At 45.0% G+C, this 20,020-nt stretch overlaps 1 protein-coding gene across 1 annotated transcript in view; it reads left to right on the top strand.

The window, feature by feature from the left end:
* Positions 1–16,970, top strand: part of LOC138520766 (caveolae-associated protein 2-like) — a 137,453-nt gene extending 120,483 nt beyond the window's left edge. Inside the window, exon 2 of the mRNA XM_069633055.1 lies at positions 14,477–16,970. Within this exon, the coding sequence (XP_069489156.1) occupies positions 14,477–15,262 (786 nt within the window). The 3' untranslated portion in view covers positions 15,263–16,970. The remainder of the gene's footprint in view (positions 1–14,476) is intronic.
* Positions 16,971–20,020: the final 3,050 nt, after the last annotated feature.

Genomic DNA, 20,020 nt, shown 5'->3' with positions numbered 1-20,020 from the left:
ATTTCTATCCTGCAAGCACTATTCCTACTTGTTGTCGAGGCCAAGAGCAGGCACCTTGACAAGGGCCGGCCTCAGCTTTCAGCAAATAAGCAAAATAAGCAAATTAGGGGAAAGACACAGACTGATGGTAAATCAAGCTTCTTTTATTAGGCAGCAAATACACAGCATACAGAGACATTATCAGCAGAGAAGCTGGAACACAGCAGGACAAGCGTTCAGGCAGCTTGCACAGAGAGCTCTGTCTCTATGCCCCCCCCTTAAAGTGACGGTTTACATAGCATATCATAGTGTGAGAAACCTGAAGGTGTCTCCCTGGCCATTCCCAGGGGTCTGTCATCCAGGTGGCCAGGACACGGCCATCGCTATTGGATCCAGTTCCTGAGGTGGATTAGTGAGGGAGGATCACCTGGATCTGGGGTCCTCAGGGAGTGGAGGTGGGACACCAATGGATGAGACGCAGTATCCCCCTTCTAGTAACACCCTTTTCCCAACCTACCGCATAGGATACTTAAACACTTTACCCCTCCCCTTTTCTGACACTTTCGCACACCACGGAAGACGATGGACAAACACCAAAGCCGTTTACCTGACATGTCCCAACACCAGGGTCAGGTAAAGTCAGGCAATTGACCGGGATCACACACACCCGACGGCCCTTTCCCTTCCCCACCGGATTAAAAGCTGGAGCACGAGAGCACAAGACGAGCAAGGCAGACTGCACGACAGGACAGCTATCCAGGCACGGCAGCTCAAGAGGAGGAGAAAGGTGGCGAGAACCGAAAGACTGACATGGAGAGAAGCAACCTTGCCCTTTCTGACCCAGACCCGCAAGACCTCTGTGGAAGGAAACTTAAGACCATGAACGATAGCTCAAGTGAGTTGCAGTAGATGTCAACGGTACACAGAGTGTGCCTACGCTGATAAGCAGGACCAAGGGAGATGCCTGCTACCGTGGTACCAGCCTTGACTCCAGATACAAGGAAAGTCAAGCGGTTCATCACAGCTGGTGAGTTAAGGGGAGAACCGATAAGAAGCCGGACTGTGTTGAATGAAAGTCACAAAGTGGCACATTGAGGAAAGTTCAAAGAACTGTAAATCGCTAGAACCGTAAAATTGTTAAGGGACGATCAGCTACAGAGAGGATCGGCACCACGTGGGTGCTCACTCGAGAGACTCTGGTTGATCCCATGTTGATTGAAACTACTGATACCAGAAGGCCGTAGGAGAGCCTCCAAGAAAGGTCAAAGTGGTCATACAGGAGGTCTGGCAAAACCCCTGTACAGTCGAAAGTCTTTGACCGACAAACCTTTGAGAATGCAAGGGAACTGAATCCTGCATCAAGAGAAAGCAAAAGGAAATGTACAGTGGCAAGAGTAAACCCGACGGAAGGACGCCAATAAAGACAGGCAAAGTCTACAGTCCCAAGAAATAGTGTGTCGACAAACGTGAATCCGGCAGAGGGAGGTCCACGGGGAACTGTTTAAAAAGACATTAAGATTTGTGAATGCCAAGGAGAAGGCATCTGTGCAAAAGCCAGAGTGAACCCGAAGGGGGGAGACCAACGAGCCCAGAAGAGGAAGATCCCGAGGTGAGAATCCATCACCCCAACAACACGTGAATGCAAGCGAGAAGTCATTTTGAATATAAACCGGAGTGATCCCGACAGGAGGGAGACTGATATTCGAGACGGGTATTCACTCAGAAGAGGGGGACCCAGGGGTTAAGAATCATCATCTCAAGTGTACATTTGAAAGAAACGTTTGGTCATAATTTAAACTATCAGGCCCTCGGAAGCAAGAAAGTCAGGCACCGAAGGTCCTGATAGTGATAGGAACTGTTTGTGGGTCTAAGCCCAGACGAGGGGGATCGAAGGGTGAAAAGCCATCACCCAACGTACTTTTGAAAGGAACTCTTTGTTTGTTATTTTTGGAGGCTATCTGATTCTCGGAGGCAAGAGACTTTTTTGTTGAAAAGACAAGTAACCACCAAAGGTCCTGATAACCAAAGCTGGAACTGTTCTCTCGTGCTGCTGAAAAGGCTTGAGCCTGTGCTGTGCTCAGAAGGCCCACCTTGCCCTGTGCTCAAAACGTGGGGAAGGGAGACCCCTAGCTACCACATCCTGACTTATCATTTGTGAACGCTTCTTTCTTTCTTGTGAACCCTATCCCACACAGTTTTTTTAGTATAGACCCTTTTTATTTTGACAAGACGCCACTTGGACTGCCTTATTATGATTTGATGGTCGTAGCTTGCTCACATCTTAGATTTAGGTTTAGATTAGGTGTTTTTCCACCCTACCTATACAGTTTAATAAACACCCTTGTACTGTGATCACTTGTGTCTGTCTATTCCTGATACTATGCCTTCCTTACAATAGGCAAACACTAATATTTTTCTGTACTTTCACAATGGAGGTGTTACTTGGCACGATTTGCAGGCATTGGACAAGAACTTTGACATCTCACTTGTGACCTCATGACAAAGCCCTGCAGGGACATCGTGTTGTATTATGAATAAGCGACATTTTCAGAAACCCTTCTGTTATCTCCCATATATGGGGCTGATGCTAAACTTGTAGAGAATAAATGGAAGGGAAGGTCTGAGGTGTCCCCTGCCCTGGGGGAGGGTTGGGCCTGTCCGGGGTGCTGCCTGTAGAGCAGCCACAGGGAGGCAGAGGGAGGTGATATGGAGGGTCTGAGGCCTAACTCTAGGGGAGAGCCAAACGTAGCATACCATAGCATAGTGTTGCATAACATAGCATAACAGAACATAGCATAACAATCCTGCATAGCATAGCATAGCAATCCTGCATAACATAGCATAGCAATCCTGCATAGCATAGCATAGCAATCCTGCATAACATAGCATAGCAATCCTGCATAGAATATCATAGAAATACTGCATAACATAGCACAGCAATCCTGCATAACATAGTATAGCAACCCTGCATAGCATAGCATAGGAATCATGCATAACATAGCATAGCAATCCTGCATACCATAGCATAGCAATCCTGCATAACATAGCATAGGAATCCTGCATAGCATAGCATAGCAATACGGCATAACATAGCATAGCAATCCTGCACTGCACAACATAGCATAGCAATCCTACATATGATAACATAGCAATCCTCCATAACATAGCATAGCAATCCTGCATAGCATAACATAGGAATCCTGCATAACATAGCATAGCAATCCTGCAAAGCATAGCATAGCAATCCTGCATAACGTAGCATAGCAATCCTGTATAGCATAGCAATCCTGCATAGCATAGGATTCCTGAATAATATAGCATAGCAATCCTGCATAACATAGCATAGCAGTCCTGCATAGCATAGCATAGCAATCCTGCATAACATAGCATAGAAATCCTGCATACCATAGCATAGCAATCCTGCCTAACATAGCATAGCAATCCTGCATAGCATAGCATAGCAATCCGGCATAACATAGCAAAGCAATCCTGCACTGCATAAGATAGCATAGCAATCCTGCATAGGATAGCATAGCAATCCTGCATAACATAGCATAGCAATATCCTGCACAACATAGAATAGCAATACTGCATAGCATAGCATAGGAATACTGCATAACATAGCATAGCTATCCTGCATAACATAGCATAGCAATCCTGCATAGCAAAGCATGGCAATCCTGCATAACGTAGCATAGCAATCCTGCATATCATAGCTTAGGAATCCTGCATAACATAGCATAGCTATCCTGCACATCATAGCATAGCAATCCTGCATAGCATAGCATAGCAATCCTGCATAACATAGCATAGCAATCCTGCCACATCATCGTCCTTTGTCAGGAGTCGTATATATTAAGTTATCCTCCCTTTGCTGTTGCAGCCTTTCTTGCTCCCTGTTTGATCAGCAGGGTTTTCAGGCTTTGTGACATTCCAAGTGCTGTGTGAGTATCGTCTGTGTGAGTATTGTCTTTAAGTTGGCGTATCTAACACAATCAAGGATATCGGTTCACAGACCCTGCCATTGTTTGCCATATATGTGGGTTTAGCACCGACAGCAGCTGTAACAGCACCCGGCGGCGGGGGTGGCGAGGGGCTTGCCTACTTTCCTGGTATTCATAAGGAACTTCTAAGTGCTTTCCCTCTCACCCCTTTTCATGTATTTGTATTCATACCACACTCTACTTGCACATTCTGGTACCGGGTGTTAGTCTGCACTTACTGTGTGTGGTTGTGCACAGTTCCCTTGCCACACCCATGACTCCACCTCATGAAAGGATGCATCATGGAAAGCACTTCAAGGTCTGAACATTTGCAGTTTTCTTCTGCGGGGTGCACAGGGGCAATCCACACATTGCAGGTTATGAAAATCATGTTGGTGAAAGTGGCCCTTTTAGAACTGTGGCTAAGAAAATAAGAATCCCCTTGTGTCTTATTTTTTGTGAATGACGTATACATTTATTTATTTATTTAGTTGCATTTGTAGAGCGCACTTGCAGCCCGTGGGCATCGAGGCGCTGTTACAGGATTATGTAAGAACCTTTGATGAAAAGGTTACAGGCGACCAGTTGTCTCTTGGTTACAGAAAACATAGACAGTGTGCGATACATATAAGTTAAGTTGTTTCTTATTGGTGAACAAAGCTCAGAAAAGCAAGAGTGATTCAGATTTTGTATTTTTTTATTTTGGTCATTCGACACATGCAAACAGCAGGGACCAAGATCACCTGAAAATCTAGAAACATTTACAATAAAAATAAAGTGGCGCCAGGAAGCCCACCAGGCTCAGGCCGAGCTCAACTCTTGCCTCCTCTTCTCTTGCCACACAAGCCTCTAGGCCAGTCCAAACCAGTCAGTGCGCCTCCCGAGTAAAAGTCCAGTTGCACTAATGTGTCCAGCAGCCACGTGTTTATCCGATTTCCTGCAAGAGAAAGCGCTACTTCTCCTCAAAAAAGGCACCATACATAAGTCGTGCACATGTTTGCAATGTAACCTAACATGTATTTGTACAGTGCACAATCACCCCCAGAAGGGTTGCTTGGCACTAGTGCCAGGCAACAGATGTTTACTGTCACTCATTTTATCGACCTCGGAAGGATGAAGGGCTGAGTGGACCTGCCGGGTTCGAACCTGTAACCGTGAGATCAAACACAAGCCCCTCTAGGGTATGCATTAGTCCTCTGAGCCACAGACCCGGTTATAAAAGGCACCACTAACACAAATAGAAAGAGAACATAGATCAGGCAAGTTCCATGACAGCAGACACACCTAGCTGTGAAGCAACGGGCGCTGCACCAGGGGCAGGGGGTACTACAAAGCGCCTGGAAGGAGAGGCTGGAACCCCATGCAGAGACGGGTACAGAGAGTTACAAATCGGGGAGATGAAGGTGCACCCCCAGTTTTAATTTGTCGGTGGCCCAACCTTGGGCTCTCCAGATGTTTGCGGGTCCACACATCCCATCAGTAAGACAGTGTGGGAGTCGTAGTCCGAAACATCTGGGAGCCGCAGACTGCAGTCCCCTGTCCTAGCATATGGCATATACAGGAGTAAAGCGGGTAGAGGTGAATTCCGGGCCTTGGGAAGTGGTAGAGCTACACCATCACTTGTGGCAATACCCAGGCTGCCTGAATCTGCAAGCTCTGGAAGACCCCTGTTTCTAGGCAGGCATCAGTTCAAAGGTTAACAACTGCTTGAGGACTGAGATTGGGCCCTGCTGTATATCCGTTCTGTTGTTACCTGGTATTACCTCTGTAAAGCGCTCTGTTATGCATCTGTACTGTTGTTACCTCTGTAAACCACTCTGTTGTGCATCTGTACTATTGTATACTTCTGTAAAGCTCTGTTATGCATCTGTACTGTTGTTACCTCTATACAGTGTTCTGTTATGCATCTGTACTGTTGTTACCTTTGTAAAGTGCTCTGTTATGCATCTGTACTGTTGTTACCTCTGTAAAGCACTCCATTATGCATCTGTACTGTTGTATACCTCTGTTAAGCGCTCCATTATGCATCTGTACTATTGTATACCTCTGTAAAGCTCTGTTATGCATCTGTACTGTTGTTACCTCTATACAGTGTTCTGTTATGCATCTGTACTGATGTTACCTTTGTAAAGTGCTCTGTTATGCATCTGTACTGTTGTTACCTCTGTAAAGCATTCCATTATGCATCTGTACTGTTGTATACCTCTGTAAAGCGCTCATTATGCATCTGTACTATTGTATACCTCTGTAAAGCACTCTGTTATGCATCTGTATTGTTGTTACCTCTGTAAAGCGCTCTGTTATGCATCTGTACTGTTGTATACCTCTGTAAAGCGCTCCATTATGCATCTGTACTATTGTATACCTCTGTAAAGCACTCCATTATGCATCTGTACTATTGCATACCTCTGTAAAGTACTCTGTTATGCTTCTGTCCTGCTGTATACCTCTGTAAAGCGCTCCATTATGCATCTATACTATTGTATACCTCTGTAAAACACTCTGTTATGCCTCTGTATTGTTGTTACCTTTGTAAAGCGCTCTGTTTTGCATTTGTACTGTTGTTACCTCTGTAAAGTGCTCCGTTATGCATCTGTACTATTGTATACCTCTGTAAAGCACTCTGTTATGCATCTGTACTGTTGTATACCTCTGTAAAGCGCTCCATTATGCATCTGTACTATTGTATACCTCTGTAAAGCTCTGTTATGCATCTGTACTGTTTTTACCTCTATACAGTGTTCTGTTATGCATCTGTACTGTTGTTACCTTTGTAAAGTGCTCTGTTATGCATCTGTACTGTTGTTACCTCTGTAAAGCACTCCATTATGCATCTGTACTGTTGTATACCTCTGTAAAGTGCTCATTATGCATCTGTACTATTGTATACCTCTGTAAAGCACTCTGTTATGCATCTGTATTGTTGCTACCTCTGTAAAGCGCTCTGTTATGCATCTGTACTGTTGTATACCTCTGTAAAGCGCTCCATTATGCATCTGTACTATTGTATACCTCTGTAAAGCACTCCATTATGCATCTGTACTATTGCATACCTCTGTAAAGCACTCTGTTATGCTTCTGTACTGCTGTATACCTCTGTAAAGCACTCCATTATGCATCTGTACTATTTTATACCTCTTTAAAGCACTCTGTTATGCCTCTGTATTGTTGTTACCTCTGTAAAGCGCTCTGTTTTGCATTTGTACTGTTGTTACCTCTGTAAAGTGCTCCGTTATGCATCTGTACTATTGTATACCTCTGTAAAGCTCTCCACTATGCATCTGTACTATTGTATATGTCTGTAACATGCTCTGTTATGCATCTGTACTGTTGTTACCTCTGTAAAGCACTCTGTTATGCATATGTACTGTTGTTAACTCTGTAAAGTGCTCTGTTATGCATCTGTATTGTTCTTACCTCTGTAAAGTGCTCTGTTATGCATCTGTACTATTGTATACCTTTGTAAAGCTCTCCACTATGCATCTGTACTATTGTATACATCTGTAAAGTGCTCTGTTATGCATCTGTACTGTTGTTACCTCTGTAAAGCACTCTGTTATGCATCTGTACTGTTGTTACCTCTGTAAAGTGCTCAGTTGTGCATCTGTACTGTTGTATACCTCTGTAAAGTGCTCTGTTATGCATCTGTTCTGTTGTATACCTCTGTAAAGCGTTCCGTTATGCATCTGTACTGTTGTATACTCTGTAAAGCGCTCCTGAAGAGGGAAAATCAGAATATGCCTTCCGTCCTGAAAGACCCCCTAACCGGAAGAAGCACCAACGACAACATAGCCACCGATCATATGAGCTCACATCAATTCCCACTGCTCCCACGATGGATAACTACCATAAAAGGTACCCTGACAGCCGGCCCTACAACCCTGCAGTAATACGACCCTTACCCAGAGTGGATGAAGATACACAAGGCAGAGCTGGAAACCGATACATGGACAGAATCGACTAAAGCACCAAGAAGCCATGCCTCAAGTCATTAGAGACATCACAATGACATAGCCACATTAGACATGAAGCACACATGCAATCCGCACTTCCAGGACACCCACAAACCCAACCTGCACGAAGAACACGGGTGTACAGCTCTATGTGTGACATATACATATTGTCTGCATGTTTAATTTTTTTGTCACTTACGCTTATCGCAGCAATGCAGGAATGCAAGATGCCAGAAGAGCTTGTGTACATGCTTGCAGATGCTTACATGCGACTAACCCTATGGCATGACAGGAGCACTCGAGGGACCCGTCAAGCTATGATATACACTAACCTATGGACATATGGAACACATACTAGAAGCCAGACTAGGCCTCAGGAAATCTAACAGACCATGATCGTCTCAGAGAAAACTCAAGCATCACAAGATGCTGTGAAAGCAGAACTACTGCGGTAAGAACGAACACACTGCCAAGGCCACAATGCTGCAAGTGACATTCGACACGCAGAGCCAAGGCGACACCGGCTGCAGCAAGGAATATTCCCTGCAAAATACAGACTAATTCAGAATTATCGAGCTTGCAAGCACGGTTTCCAAAGCGTGACCCGCCAAGCTGATACAGAGCCAAGACTCTGAGGCTGGGAAGGAGCAGCCGTCTCATGACCAGACAATGGTCGCAACAAATTGTTACTCTCCAGCTACTCTTGTCTGTTGGGAATGGAATGCTTTCATGGCATTAGTTTTCCACACACTTTTGTAAACGCTGGCACATAGTTGCACCTTGCTGTAACATAATATACATGTACTGCGAACAGGTGTCTTGAGGGCTGGGAACAGAGTTTGTCCCAGGCGTGGGGGGGCCCGCGGCCTGACCAATCAGAACCTTTGTCCTATGTGTGGATAATAGGGGTCATTGACCAATCACAGGGTCCACTCACTGTAACGATTTCAGAGTAGCAATTTTTGGGGATGATCTGGGCACACCACCTGACACCGCCGCATCCACTAACATCATTCTTCCATAGGTTCCTATGCGGGCACTACCACACAGTGGCCTATCCTGAGTGGCAATAGGTTTTGGAAAAGAGCCTTGCAAGTGATGCAGGATGTGATGTCACAAGGTATGAAAACTGGCCTGCAAGCCAGAGGTCGAGGAGATGTGCCTGGACTTCCCTCCACGCATGTGAGCCCTCTGTGTTTGTTGACTGTGATAAACTGCAGGGAGACCTTTCTCCTTGTGTGGACCTCGGGTTCTTTGGGACAAGGGAAGGATTTAGGGCCTTCCGTGAGCTGAGTGTCTGCGGCCTCATAGCACGATCTGCCTGCCTGGGGGTCCTCCTAACACTACGTTATGCATCTGTACTGTTCTATACCTCCGTAAAGCTCTCTGTTATGCATCTGTACTGTTGTTACCTCTGAAAAGCGCTCTGTTATGCCTCTGTACTGTTGTATACCTTTGTAAAGCATTCTGTTATGCATCTGTACTGTTGTTACCTCTGAAAAGCGCTCTGTTATGCCTCTGTACTGTTGTATACCTTTGTAAAGTGCTCTGTTATGCATCTGTACTGTTGTTACCTCTGAAAAGCACTTTGTTATGCATCCGACTGTTGTATAGCTCTGTAATGAGCTCTGTTATGTATCTGTATTGTTGTACAACTTTGTAAAGTGCTCCGTTATGCATCTGTACTGTGGTGTACCTCTGTAAAGCACTTTGTTATGCATCTGACTGTTGTATACCTCTGTAATGAGCTCTGTTATGCATCTGTATTGTTGTACAACTCTGTGAAGCGCTCGTTATGCATCTGTACTGTTGTATACCTCTGTAAAGCACTTTGTTATGCATCTGTACTGTTGTTACCTCTGAAAAGCACTTTGTAATGCATTCGACTGTTGTATAGCTCTGTAATGAGCTCTGTTATGTATCTGTATTGTTGTACAACTTTGTAAAGTGCTCCGTTATGCATCTGTACTGTTGTATACCTCTGTAAAGCACTTTGTTATGCATCTGTACTGTTGTTACCTCTGAAAAGCACTTTGTAATGCATTCGACTGTTGTATAGCTCTGTAATGAGCTCTGTTATGCATCTGTATTGTTGTACAACTCTGTGAAGCGCTCGTTATGCATCTGTACTGTTGTATACCTCTGTAAAGCGCTCTGTTATGCATCTGTACTGTTGTATACCTCTGTAATGAGCTCTGTTATGCATCTGTATTGTTGTACAACTCTGTGAAGCGCTCGTTATGCATCTGTACTTTTGTATACCTCTGTAAAGCGCTCCGGTATGCATCTGTACTGTTGTATACCTCTGTAAAGCGCTCCGTTATGCATCTGTACTGTTGTATACCTATGCAAAGCACTTTGTTATGCATCTGACTGTTGTATACCTCTGTAATGAGCTCTGTTATGCATCTGTATTGTTGTACAACTCTGTGAAGCGCTCGTTATGCATCTGTACTGTTGTATACCTCTGTAAAGCACTCTGTTATGCATCTGTACTGTTGTATACCTCTGTAAAGCGCTTTGTTATGCATCTGTACTGTTGTTACCTCTGAAAAGCACTTTGTAATGCATCCGACTGTTGTATAGCTCTGTAATGAGCTCTGTTATGTATCTGTATTGTTGTACAACTTTGTAAAGTGCTCCGTTATGCATCTGTACTGTTGTATACCTCTGTAAAGCACTTTGTTATGCATCTGACTGTGGTATACCTCTGTAATGAGCTCCGTTAGGCATCTGTATTGCTGTACTCCTCTGTAAAGTTCTCTGTTATGCATTTGTACTGTTTTATACTTCTGTAAAGCGCTCCGTAGCTTCTCGAAGCTAGATCTGCTCTCAATAGATACTATAATAATGAAGTAAAATATCACCACACCCGAGTGTGTTGTATTGACACTTGATGGCTTTCATACCTGTCTGTGATACTGCTCCTCGGGGCATCAGGAAACGGGAGAAAAGAGAACATGGAATGTTAGGCGCTATGTTGAGCAGTCATCCTTCGAGAAGGTTCAGGGAGAAGTTGACATGCACTTGCGTGCACTTGTGTGCACTTGCAGAGGTGATCCGTCTGCTCACAAACAATATCAAATCAGCTTCGCTTTCCACTATGTTGCCCCATAAGAACTAAGTCCGCTTAAAAACATAGCCATCCTCAAGTGGACATTGTCGTGTAATTTACTGCGTTTATTCATTGAAACACAAACATAAAATGCACTAAAGCATAGGAACGGCTTTCTCTCCAGACGGCCGGTGCACATTGTCGACTTTTGGTGAGCAGTGCTTCACAGCGAGCTTTTAGAAGCCGTGTGCTTTGTCTCGGAAGATTTTTTTGTTACTTTTCAATTGTTTATCATCATACATGGTTTGTAGTGGTATTCACTATTCAAAATATCGCAATCATCTAAACTAATACCAACTCCTTTGAATCGTCTTTGTGTGTGTTTGATGTAGTGTGAAATCCGTCGTTTCTGTGGGGTTTCTTCCATGGGGCCTCCTGGCCAGAATGCTGGGCCTTGCTTCCCACCGGTGGGACCCTTGAGCAGTCAGGTCTGTGCACAGAGACCTTTTTATGGGAGGGAAAAAGGGGGACTTGCCCAGGGCCCTCACCTTGGAGGGGTGCCCCACAAGGCTGCCTGATCTAAAGAAGTAAGATTCCAGTGTTCACCAGACTTAAATAGCACAGGTCAGGATATTTTATGGGCTCTAAACCTATTGCATGTCTGTTTTGGCAAGTGCATTCTGCCTCGATCAATTCATCATGTATTGCTTTCTGTGTTCACTGTGGTATACATAGTGTGTGTGTTCCCTACTGCACAACTCCTGTAGCATTCTTTACTTCCTATGGAAATTGGGCTGATCATGTGCAATAGCCAAATGTGAAATGCATATTGATAAATTGAGTGCCACAATAGTTCAGAAGTTAGCTCAGTTTGTCAAGCAGTCATTGCAGAGGTATGTGTTCCTATGCAAGATTAGAATAGCACATTCCTGTGAGGCTGGCTGAGCCTTTACTATATCTGAAGTTTATAAACCTGCCTGCATATGTACTTGGTCTTACAGCACAGCAGGCGCTATTATCAGCAATGTACCTGCACCAGATAGGAGTTACTATAAAAAAAAACATGCCATCTGTTTGATGAAGGTCTTGACATTGGTTTGTTCCGCTGGGGTGATGTAAAACCTAGGCAATCACTGCCAATGATGAGCATACACTTTTAGACCAAGTGGTGACTATCCTGGCTTTGCCAGCAGACGATACTGTGATCCTGGTCAAATCATGTAATATCTCTTACATTATTGTGCTGCCTTCTGTGATGCTTGCCGTCTCACATGCTGGTGGCATCGTTTAGCCCATTACCAGTGGTTGAAGTGTATGAAAAGAAATCGTGGAACTAGGTTCCCTGCTGGCCTGCCCCCCATGCCACAAACCCCATCGCCAAGCTCCGTCCCATGTGCAATATAACCCCCCAAACAAATGCGCCTGTGGTTTAAAGGAATGTCCAGTGCACTGCGGTGCAAGCTTCAGCTTCTTCCTACACTTCCATTCCGGAATGGTTTCTTCTTAAAACAAAAAGTATAGGAACAGTAAATATGAATTAAAAAAAAGTAGAGGAACAGCACTCGACCTGCCCACTTTGTTTAGTGGCCATTAGTTGATCTTTTGCCATTGGAGTGGAAGGGGTGGTAGATAGAACAAAGCGGACCAGATGTTGCATGCCTCGGGCAAGCATATTTTAAGGTCTGCTCGTTTGACACAGAAAATGGTTTGCTTTTTAGTAAAAGTCAATGATTTTTCTCCACATTTATAAATTACATTTTCACAAATCAGTGTTTTGGGAGTATTGCATACTTTAAAATACAAAAGACAACCCCAGATTAAATCTGATAAATCACATCAATTGGTATGTTGGTGCTTATAAACTTCCCTTAATGATGGAGAGAATGAAGTTAGAATCATTTCCATTTTGCGTAACACCCTTCTAAAATATTTAGCTTTGTATAATGTGTCTTGTTTGGTAATGTGATGTGTGCACTTTCCAAGCCAGTTGTATAACATTAGATTATTTTAGTGCATGATAAGAACTGAAAAAGAAAGTGTTCAAAAGCAGAAATTGCAGAGTAGGCACACATCACAGCTTCACCTCTTAACCAATGTGTGATCCTGGGCATCTAATTTAATCTTGTATTGGCTACCCTCTCAAAATTGCCAGTCCCTAAACCTTTAAATATTGTGAGCCCTGCAGAGTTATTTCCTTTTCAGGATATGACTTCAAAAAACCCTCACTCATGGTTTCACTGGCTACAGTGTTGCTTACACTATAATAGTGAGCATTGATACATTGCACACTACAAGCATACGTTCCTTTGATCTCTAATGACAACACTATTTGAAAACAATGTCCCACTTCTAATTTAAGTCTGCCTGGATACAGACACCATCCTGGTCTAATCTGCATCTGCTATCCATGCTATGGTATGTGCAGCTTTCTCCTTCCTTCCAATTGGTCTACTCTATCCATGCTTGAGCACTTTTGCATTCTCTGAGTCAGCTCATGTGTGCTCTCTGCCTATTTTGGGTTACATGTAGCTTTTACATACTGTCCTGCATTAATACTACAGGCTGCTTACCTTCCTGGATGTTATTGATAAAAAGTCTCCTGAATCTGTACTAGAACAGTAACCTCTTAGACAGACTGCTGATGTTGGCCTTCAAATGCTACTTGTTTATCATTCTGATTAGAGCAGGAATGGAGAGGGTAGGGGACTCAAAAGGGCGTAAACATGCTTATTTTGAATCACTTCATTTCTTTGGATTGGTGGAGGGGGGCCCCAAAGATGTCCGTACCCAGGGCCCCAATGTGCGCCCCTCAGAGAGCACTACTGCAACTAACTTGGGTGACTTCTGCCCGGATCTCCGACTAGTAACGGGGCAGAGTAACAGGTCCTGCGACTCTGCCATTATGACCCTACCTGACAGGAGTGTTGCTTCTCATGCTGGCTTCACAGGGAAGACATGCTTAGGACTTGAATCTATATGTCGAGAGGGCCAGGCCCTGCACCTCTGGGTACAATTCGTTGCACATCTTTCTCGATGAGGAGTTGGCTACTGCACATGCCAACCTTGCGGAAGATTACAGCCTCTAGAAAGTGTTCTTCATTGGAAACATTGACGTTATCTATCAACATTAAAGTTTCATTTTCACTGTTTTCGAAAGTCTCATGCTTACGAGGATGTTACATTGTCAGTTGACTTTTGTTTCGCCTCTGTCTACCGATTGTGGGTCCGTCACAGGGATTTTTGACACCCAGGAGTTGACACCCATATCAAACTTCAAATTATGTTTGCCAATAATTGTGTTGTCTTTACCACCTCCTGGAGCAACCTTTGCAAGTCTGGAACCTATGCTTAGGATACTAAATTGTTTGTTTATGAAACACAATGTGTACCTCCTCATCTGCTGTACTTGATAGTGTTTTAAAACATAATGATAACAGCTTTCGTAATCTTCTTACTTTAAATGTTCACAGCTTTCCTAATCCATCAACTTTATGCTTTACTTTCAGGAGGGAAATGAAATTCCAACCAAGGTCTTTGTGAAAGAGCCGCCATCGACCCTGAGTGCCGCTGAGGAACAGGAGGAGCCAAATAGTGAAAAGAAAACTTTGGAAGGAACCTTGTGCGCTGCGGAACTATCGTCCGACGATGAGATCAGCCATGAAGTCCACGGTCTGGATGAGAAACTTGACGAGTCCAGAGCGGACAAGATCAAGCGATCCAGCCTCCAGAACTTGGGGGGCCTGAAGAAGGCCTTCTCCCGGGAAAATATCAGTAAGAAAATGAGTAAGATCACTACCAGAATTGTGCCACCAGAAACGAGGGAGAAGTTCATGAAGTCCCTAACGCAAACTCACCAAAAAACATCCACCAAATGCTCAGCCTTGAAATTATCTCCTCTCACTTTCAACATTAAGAAAGTATGGGAAGGAGAGTCGCCCATTGACAAGGAGAGGCGCCCCAAAACCCCAGCAGAGGTTCAGTTTTTGCACGAGCATGAAAAAATCCCAGGGAAAGATTTGCTTTCAGGAATGGCAATCACCCCTACAGAAGAGATCAAAGTAACTGCTGACTCATTCGACACCGAAGCGGCTGGGAGTGGGGAGGCGTATGAGGTGCGGAATAATCGTGAGCTCTCGATCACCAAAGACCACAAAGAATTTGAAGAAGCGCGGGAAACATCCAACTGTAAAGAGCCCGAGCATGCGCGTCAAGCAGTTCCTGACGATGACGAGGAGTTAAGTGAGGAGCCGACCCCTCATCCTGCAGGTCCCCAGGTAGACCAAACGGCTTAGCAAGGATTGCTTCCAAAATGGAGAAGATTTCTACCACATCAACACGAGTGGGAGAATGTATTCTCAGAAACACATAACAATTCCATGCTTCAGCAATTTTCACTCTTGGTTTTTTCAATGATGCCCTGTCCAATCTAACATACACCCTTTGGGAAATCGCCAAATGCGTGCCAGGGATGCCGACTGATCCTCTGTTTGAGGTTCACAGTGGAGCATGTGATATCTTCAGTATTGATAGAAGGTCCCGGCTTAATTGCCAGGAATTAAGTTTACAGTCTTGCGATGACATATTGGCGTGGGAGTCAATATTTCACATGCACCCCCCTCCACGGACCACTTGGCTTTTAACATGATCAAGTATATTGAAGCAACATTGCCAGCCTACGTTGCCACCGAAGCCATGATATGCGGATCTTGGGTGTGGAAGTGAGAGCAGCGGGTGGGTAGAATTGCAGGCCTTTAGGAGGACACGAGGAACGCAGAGGCGCATCGCAGGCCGGCTCTAGGAGTAGAGGCAAAGGTGTTTGGCACTCTACTTCATGGTGGATGCCGAAACCTTGTATTTAGCAGTGTTTTGAGTTGAAACAGTTTTGCTGGATTGGAAACAATGGCATCATGGTGAAATGTACATTCTATTCGAGTAGCCTCATGGAAGACCTGTTTTGATGAATTTTGTAGGAGAATCGCATGAGTTGAGACAAGAGGTGGAGCTGAAACTCCCAAAAACCTGAAATGTCCAAGGATAGCATTCACCGAACTAACTTTCCAGATCACCTGAAGTGTCATGGAGGCCCATATTTGAGCTCGTACAATGTTTATATGTGAAGCTAGGAATCTAAGCCCTGACAGACTACACACAGAGTCTGACTGGTGTGTCAGGGAAATAGTCGGGCCCCTCTATTCCTAATCTCGCGAGAATTGCCTTGAAGATTTGTGTTCAGGTTAGCGGGAATGGGAGCAGGGGCTCTTCTAGTTTGGCACCAGAAGACGCCGGGTTTACTGGCTAGAGGCTGGAGGGTTGGTAGAAGGGAACAGGGGGCCACCTACTACCCATAGTACACATTCAAATACTTTGCATTTTTAAAAAAAGTTTAACATTTTGAAATCCTTCGGATGATTTATGCAGCTTTTTGGGGACTCTATAGTCGTTTTCCACCCAGAACAAACAAATGTTTGCAACACGTGGTTCTAGGTTTGTACAAATGTCTAACAAAATATGTAGCTCACCCGAGGTCCTGCTGAAAGCCAAGGTGAGGCAACCAGGCCTTCCTTTCTTGACTTCCCAAAGTGGGCAATGATGGGTCCATTTAGCGTTTCATGTGTCCAGCCAGAGGAATGAGGGTCTCTGGGTATCCCTGAGTGAGATTTGACACACGCTGTGTTTTCTATGACTCACTCATGGGCACTATATTGGTCAAACTATATTTTTGTAAAGTCTTTATAGTTTCTGCACTCTTTGTTCGTTAATGGTGGCGGTCGCCTTAAATACGGGCGACCAACACAATCCAAGTGCTGCTTGGTGATTGACATGGAAGTGAAGAGAAATGTGTGTCCTGCAAGGTGCACTTCAGACATTCTGCTCACTCTGCTTATGTGTGTAGTGAATTCGGGTACTAACTGTGTCACAATAGTTTACATTTGAAGGAATTATAAATGCAATGGTTCATTTATTAGCAGGTTCCCTAATGCTGATACCTGTGTGTGTGCGTGTGTGTGTGTGGGGGGGGGGCGGGAGGGGTGTGAGGGGGGTGGAGGTGGGAGGCGGTGTGCAACAAAGGGTAAAATGCTACTGAACCCAAAGTGGGAGGTTAGTGTGACATGTAAGAAAAGAAACCAAACTAACGAAGGAAATGGCAAGAAATGAAAGCTGGCACTGGGGAGCCTCAGCAAAGCGAGACCAAAGCAGCGTTCACCATAAACATACAAACAGGCAAGTTCTATGATGCCGGGCCCGGCGAGCTCTGTGCACCGGCAAAGTCACTGCAAATAAGACATTCACGAGCTGTAGCTGTCTTGTTTACATCTTGTTTTCAGCACGAAACACGATATTCATCCAAGTGATATCAATATATTGAATATTTGAAGGGGTTTCAGAGGGATGTACAGTTAGGAACGTCTCTATAAAGGGGGGTATAACAAGGTGGCAGTAAGAGCTGGAAAGGCGTCCTAATGCACAGGGGGGTGGGGAGAGTGTTACTTAAAAGTGTACCTTGCAGGTGATGAATATCACTGGGATGCCATTTTGCTGTACTGCAGAGACAGGTGGGTGGCCTGGCGGCGGGGCGCGCTGACTTGAGATGAATTGAATGGTAGTGGTTTTGGGTAGCATTACATTTTTAATGAAACCAGCGCACTGTGTTTGACAGCACCCAAGCAGACATGTGGTAGGAAATAAACACCCTTTCTCCTTGTGTGGTACGGTTTGGGTTCCAGCCAGGTGGCGTTTACCAGAATCGCTGCCAGTTTTCTCTCCAACTTCCTTTACCATTTCTTCACAGAGTGATGCTGAGCCGGCTCTAGGCCCAGGTGTCACAGCGTATAGACTTGCTCCCCAACCCTGTAACACTTCTTTCACGCTGTCCCTCTGGTGTTTTTCCAATTCCCAATGTTTTCGATTCATTTCTAGAGCTCGCGTCTCCACACACCAAGGCAAACAAATCAAACTAGTCCTTCACCTTCACTACTGAGCTCTTCCTCTCATCCCCCAGGATTTACTCTAGAATCCTGCCTTGGCTGAGCTCTTCATCTCATCCTCTTGAATTTTGCTCTAGAATCCTGCCTTGGTTGATCTCTTCATCACCCCCCCACTTCCCCCTGCTGGGATGTTACTCCAGAATCCTGCCTTGGCTGAGCTCTTCCTATCATCCCTTGGGATTTTACTCCAGCAGAATCCTGCGTTGACTGAGCTCTTCCTATCATCCCCTGGGATTTTACTCAAGAATCCTGCCTTGGCTCGTCTCTTCATCTCATCCCCTGGGATTTTACTCTAGAATCGTGCCTTGGCTGAGCTTTTCATCTCATCCCTAGGATTGTACTGTAGAATCCTGCCTTGACTGAGCTTTTCCTCTCATCCCCTGGGATTGCGCTCTGGAATCCTGCCTTGACTGAGCTTTTCATCTTATCCAAAGGGATTTTACTCTAGAATCCTGCCTTGGTTGAGCTCTTCATCTCATCCCCTAGGATTCTGCTCGAGAATCCTGCCTTGGCTGAGCTCTTCATCTCATCCCCTAGGATTATATTGTAGAATCCTGCCTTGGCAGAGCTTTTCATCTCATCCCCTGGGATTTCACTCTAGAATCGTGCCTTGGCTGAGATTTTCATCTCACCCAAAGAGATTTTATTCTAGAATCCTGTCTTTGCTGAGCCCTCCATCTCATCCCCTAGGATTTTGTTCTAGAATCCTGCCTTGGCTGAGCTCTTTGCCTCATCCCCAGGGATTTTACTCTTGAATCAGGCCTTGGCTGAGCTTTTCATCTCATTCCCTGGGATTTTACTCCAGAATCCTGCCTTGGTTGAGCTTTTTATCTCATCCCCCGGGAATTTACTCTAGAATCCTGCCTTGGCTGAGCTTTTTATCTCATCCAAAGGGATTTTACTCTAGAATCCTTCCTTGGCTGAGCTCTTCATCTCATCCCCTGCGAATTTACTCTAGAATCAGGCCTTGGCTGAGCTTTTCATCTCATTCCCTGGGATTTTACTCCAGAATCCTGCCTTGGCTGAGCTTTTTATCTCATCCCCTGGGATTTTACTCAAGAATCCTGCCTTGGCTCGCCCCTTCATCTCATCCCCTGGGATTTTACTCTAGAATCGTGCCTTGGCTGAGCTTTTCATCTCATCCCTAGGATTGTACTGTAGAATCCTGCCTTGACTGAGCTTTTCCTCTCATCCCCTGGGATTGTGCTCTGGAATCCTGCCTTGACTGAGCTTTTCATCTCATCCCTAGGATTGTACTGTAGAATCCTGCCTTGACTGAGCTTTTCCTCTCATCCCCTGGGATTGTGCTCTGGAATCCTGCCTTGACTGAGCTTTTCATCTCATCCAAAGGGATTTTGCTCTAGAATCCTGCCTTGGCTGAGCTCTTCATCTCATCCCCTAGGATTTTGCTCTAGAATCCTGCCTTGGCTGAGGTCTTCATCTCATCCCCTAGGATTTTACTGTAGAATCCTGCCTTGGTAGAGCTTTTCATCTCATCCCCTGGGATTTCACTCTAGAATCGTGCCTTGGCTGAGATTTCCATCTCATCCAAAGGGATTTTACTCTAGAATCCTGCCTTGGCTGAGCCCTCCATCTCATCCCCTGGGATTTTGTTCTAGAATCCTGCCTTGGCTGAGCTCTTCGTCTCATCCCCAGGGATTTTACTCTTGAATCCGGCCTTGGCTGAGCTTTTCATCTCATTCCCCGGGAATTTACTCTAGAATCCTGCCTTGGCTGAGCTTTTTATCTCATCCAAAGGGATTTTACTCTAGAATCCTTCCTTGGCTGAGCTCTTCATCTCATCCCCTGCGATTTTACTCTAGAATCCTGCCTTGGCTGAGCCCTCCATCTCATCCCCTGGGATTTTGTTCTAGAATCCTGCCTTGGCTGAGCTCTTTGTCTCATCCCCACGGATTTTACTCTTGAATCCGGCCTTGGCTGAGCTTTTATCTCATTCCCCGGGAATTTACTCTAGAATCCTGCCTTGGCTGAGCTTTTTATCTCATCCAAAGGGATTTTTCTCTAGAATCCTTCCTTGGCTGAGCTCTTCCTCTCATCCCCTGG

The sequence above is a fragment of the Ambystoma mexicanum genome, chromosome 13, assembly GCF_040938575.1.
Source record: "Ambystoma mexicanum isolate Mex_15411 chromosome 13, UKY_AmexF1_1, whole genome shotgun sequence".
Taxonomy (NCBI): Eukaryota; Metazoa; Chordata; class Amphibia; order Caudata; family Ambystomatidae; genus Ambystoma; species Ambystoma mexicanum.
Note: the sequence above shows the minus strand (reverse complement) of the source record. Positions and strands in the feature narration are given on the sequence as shown.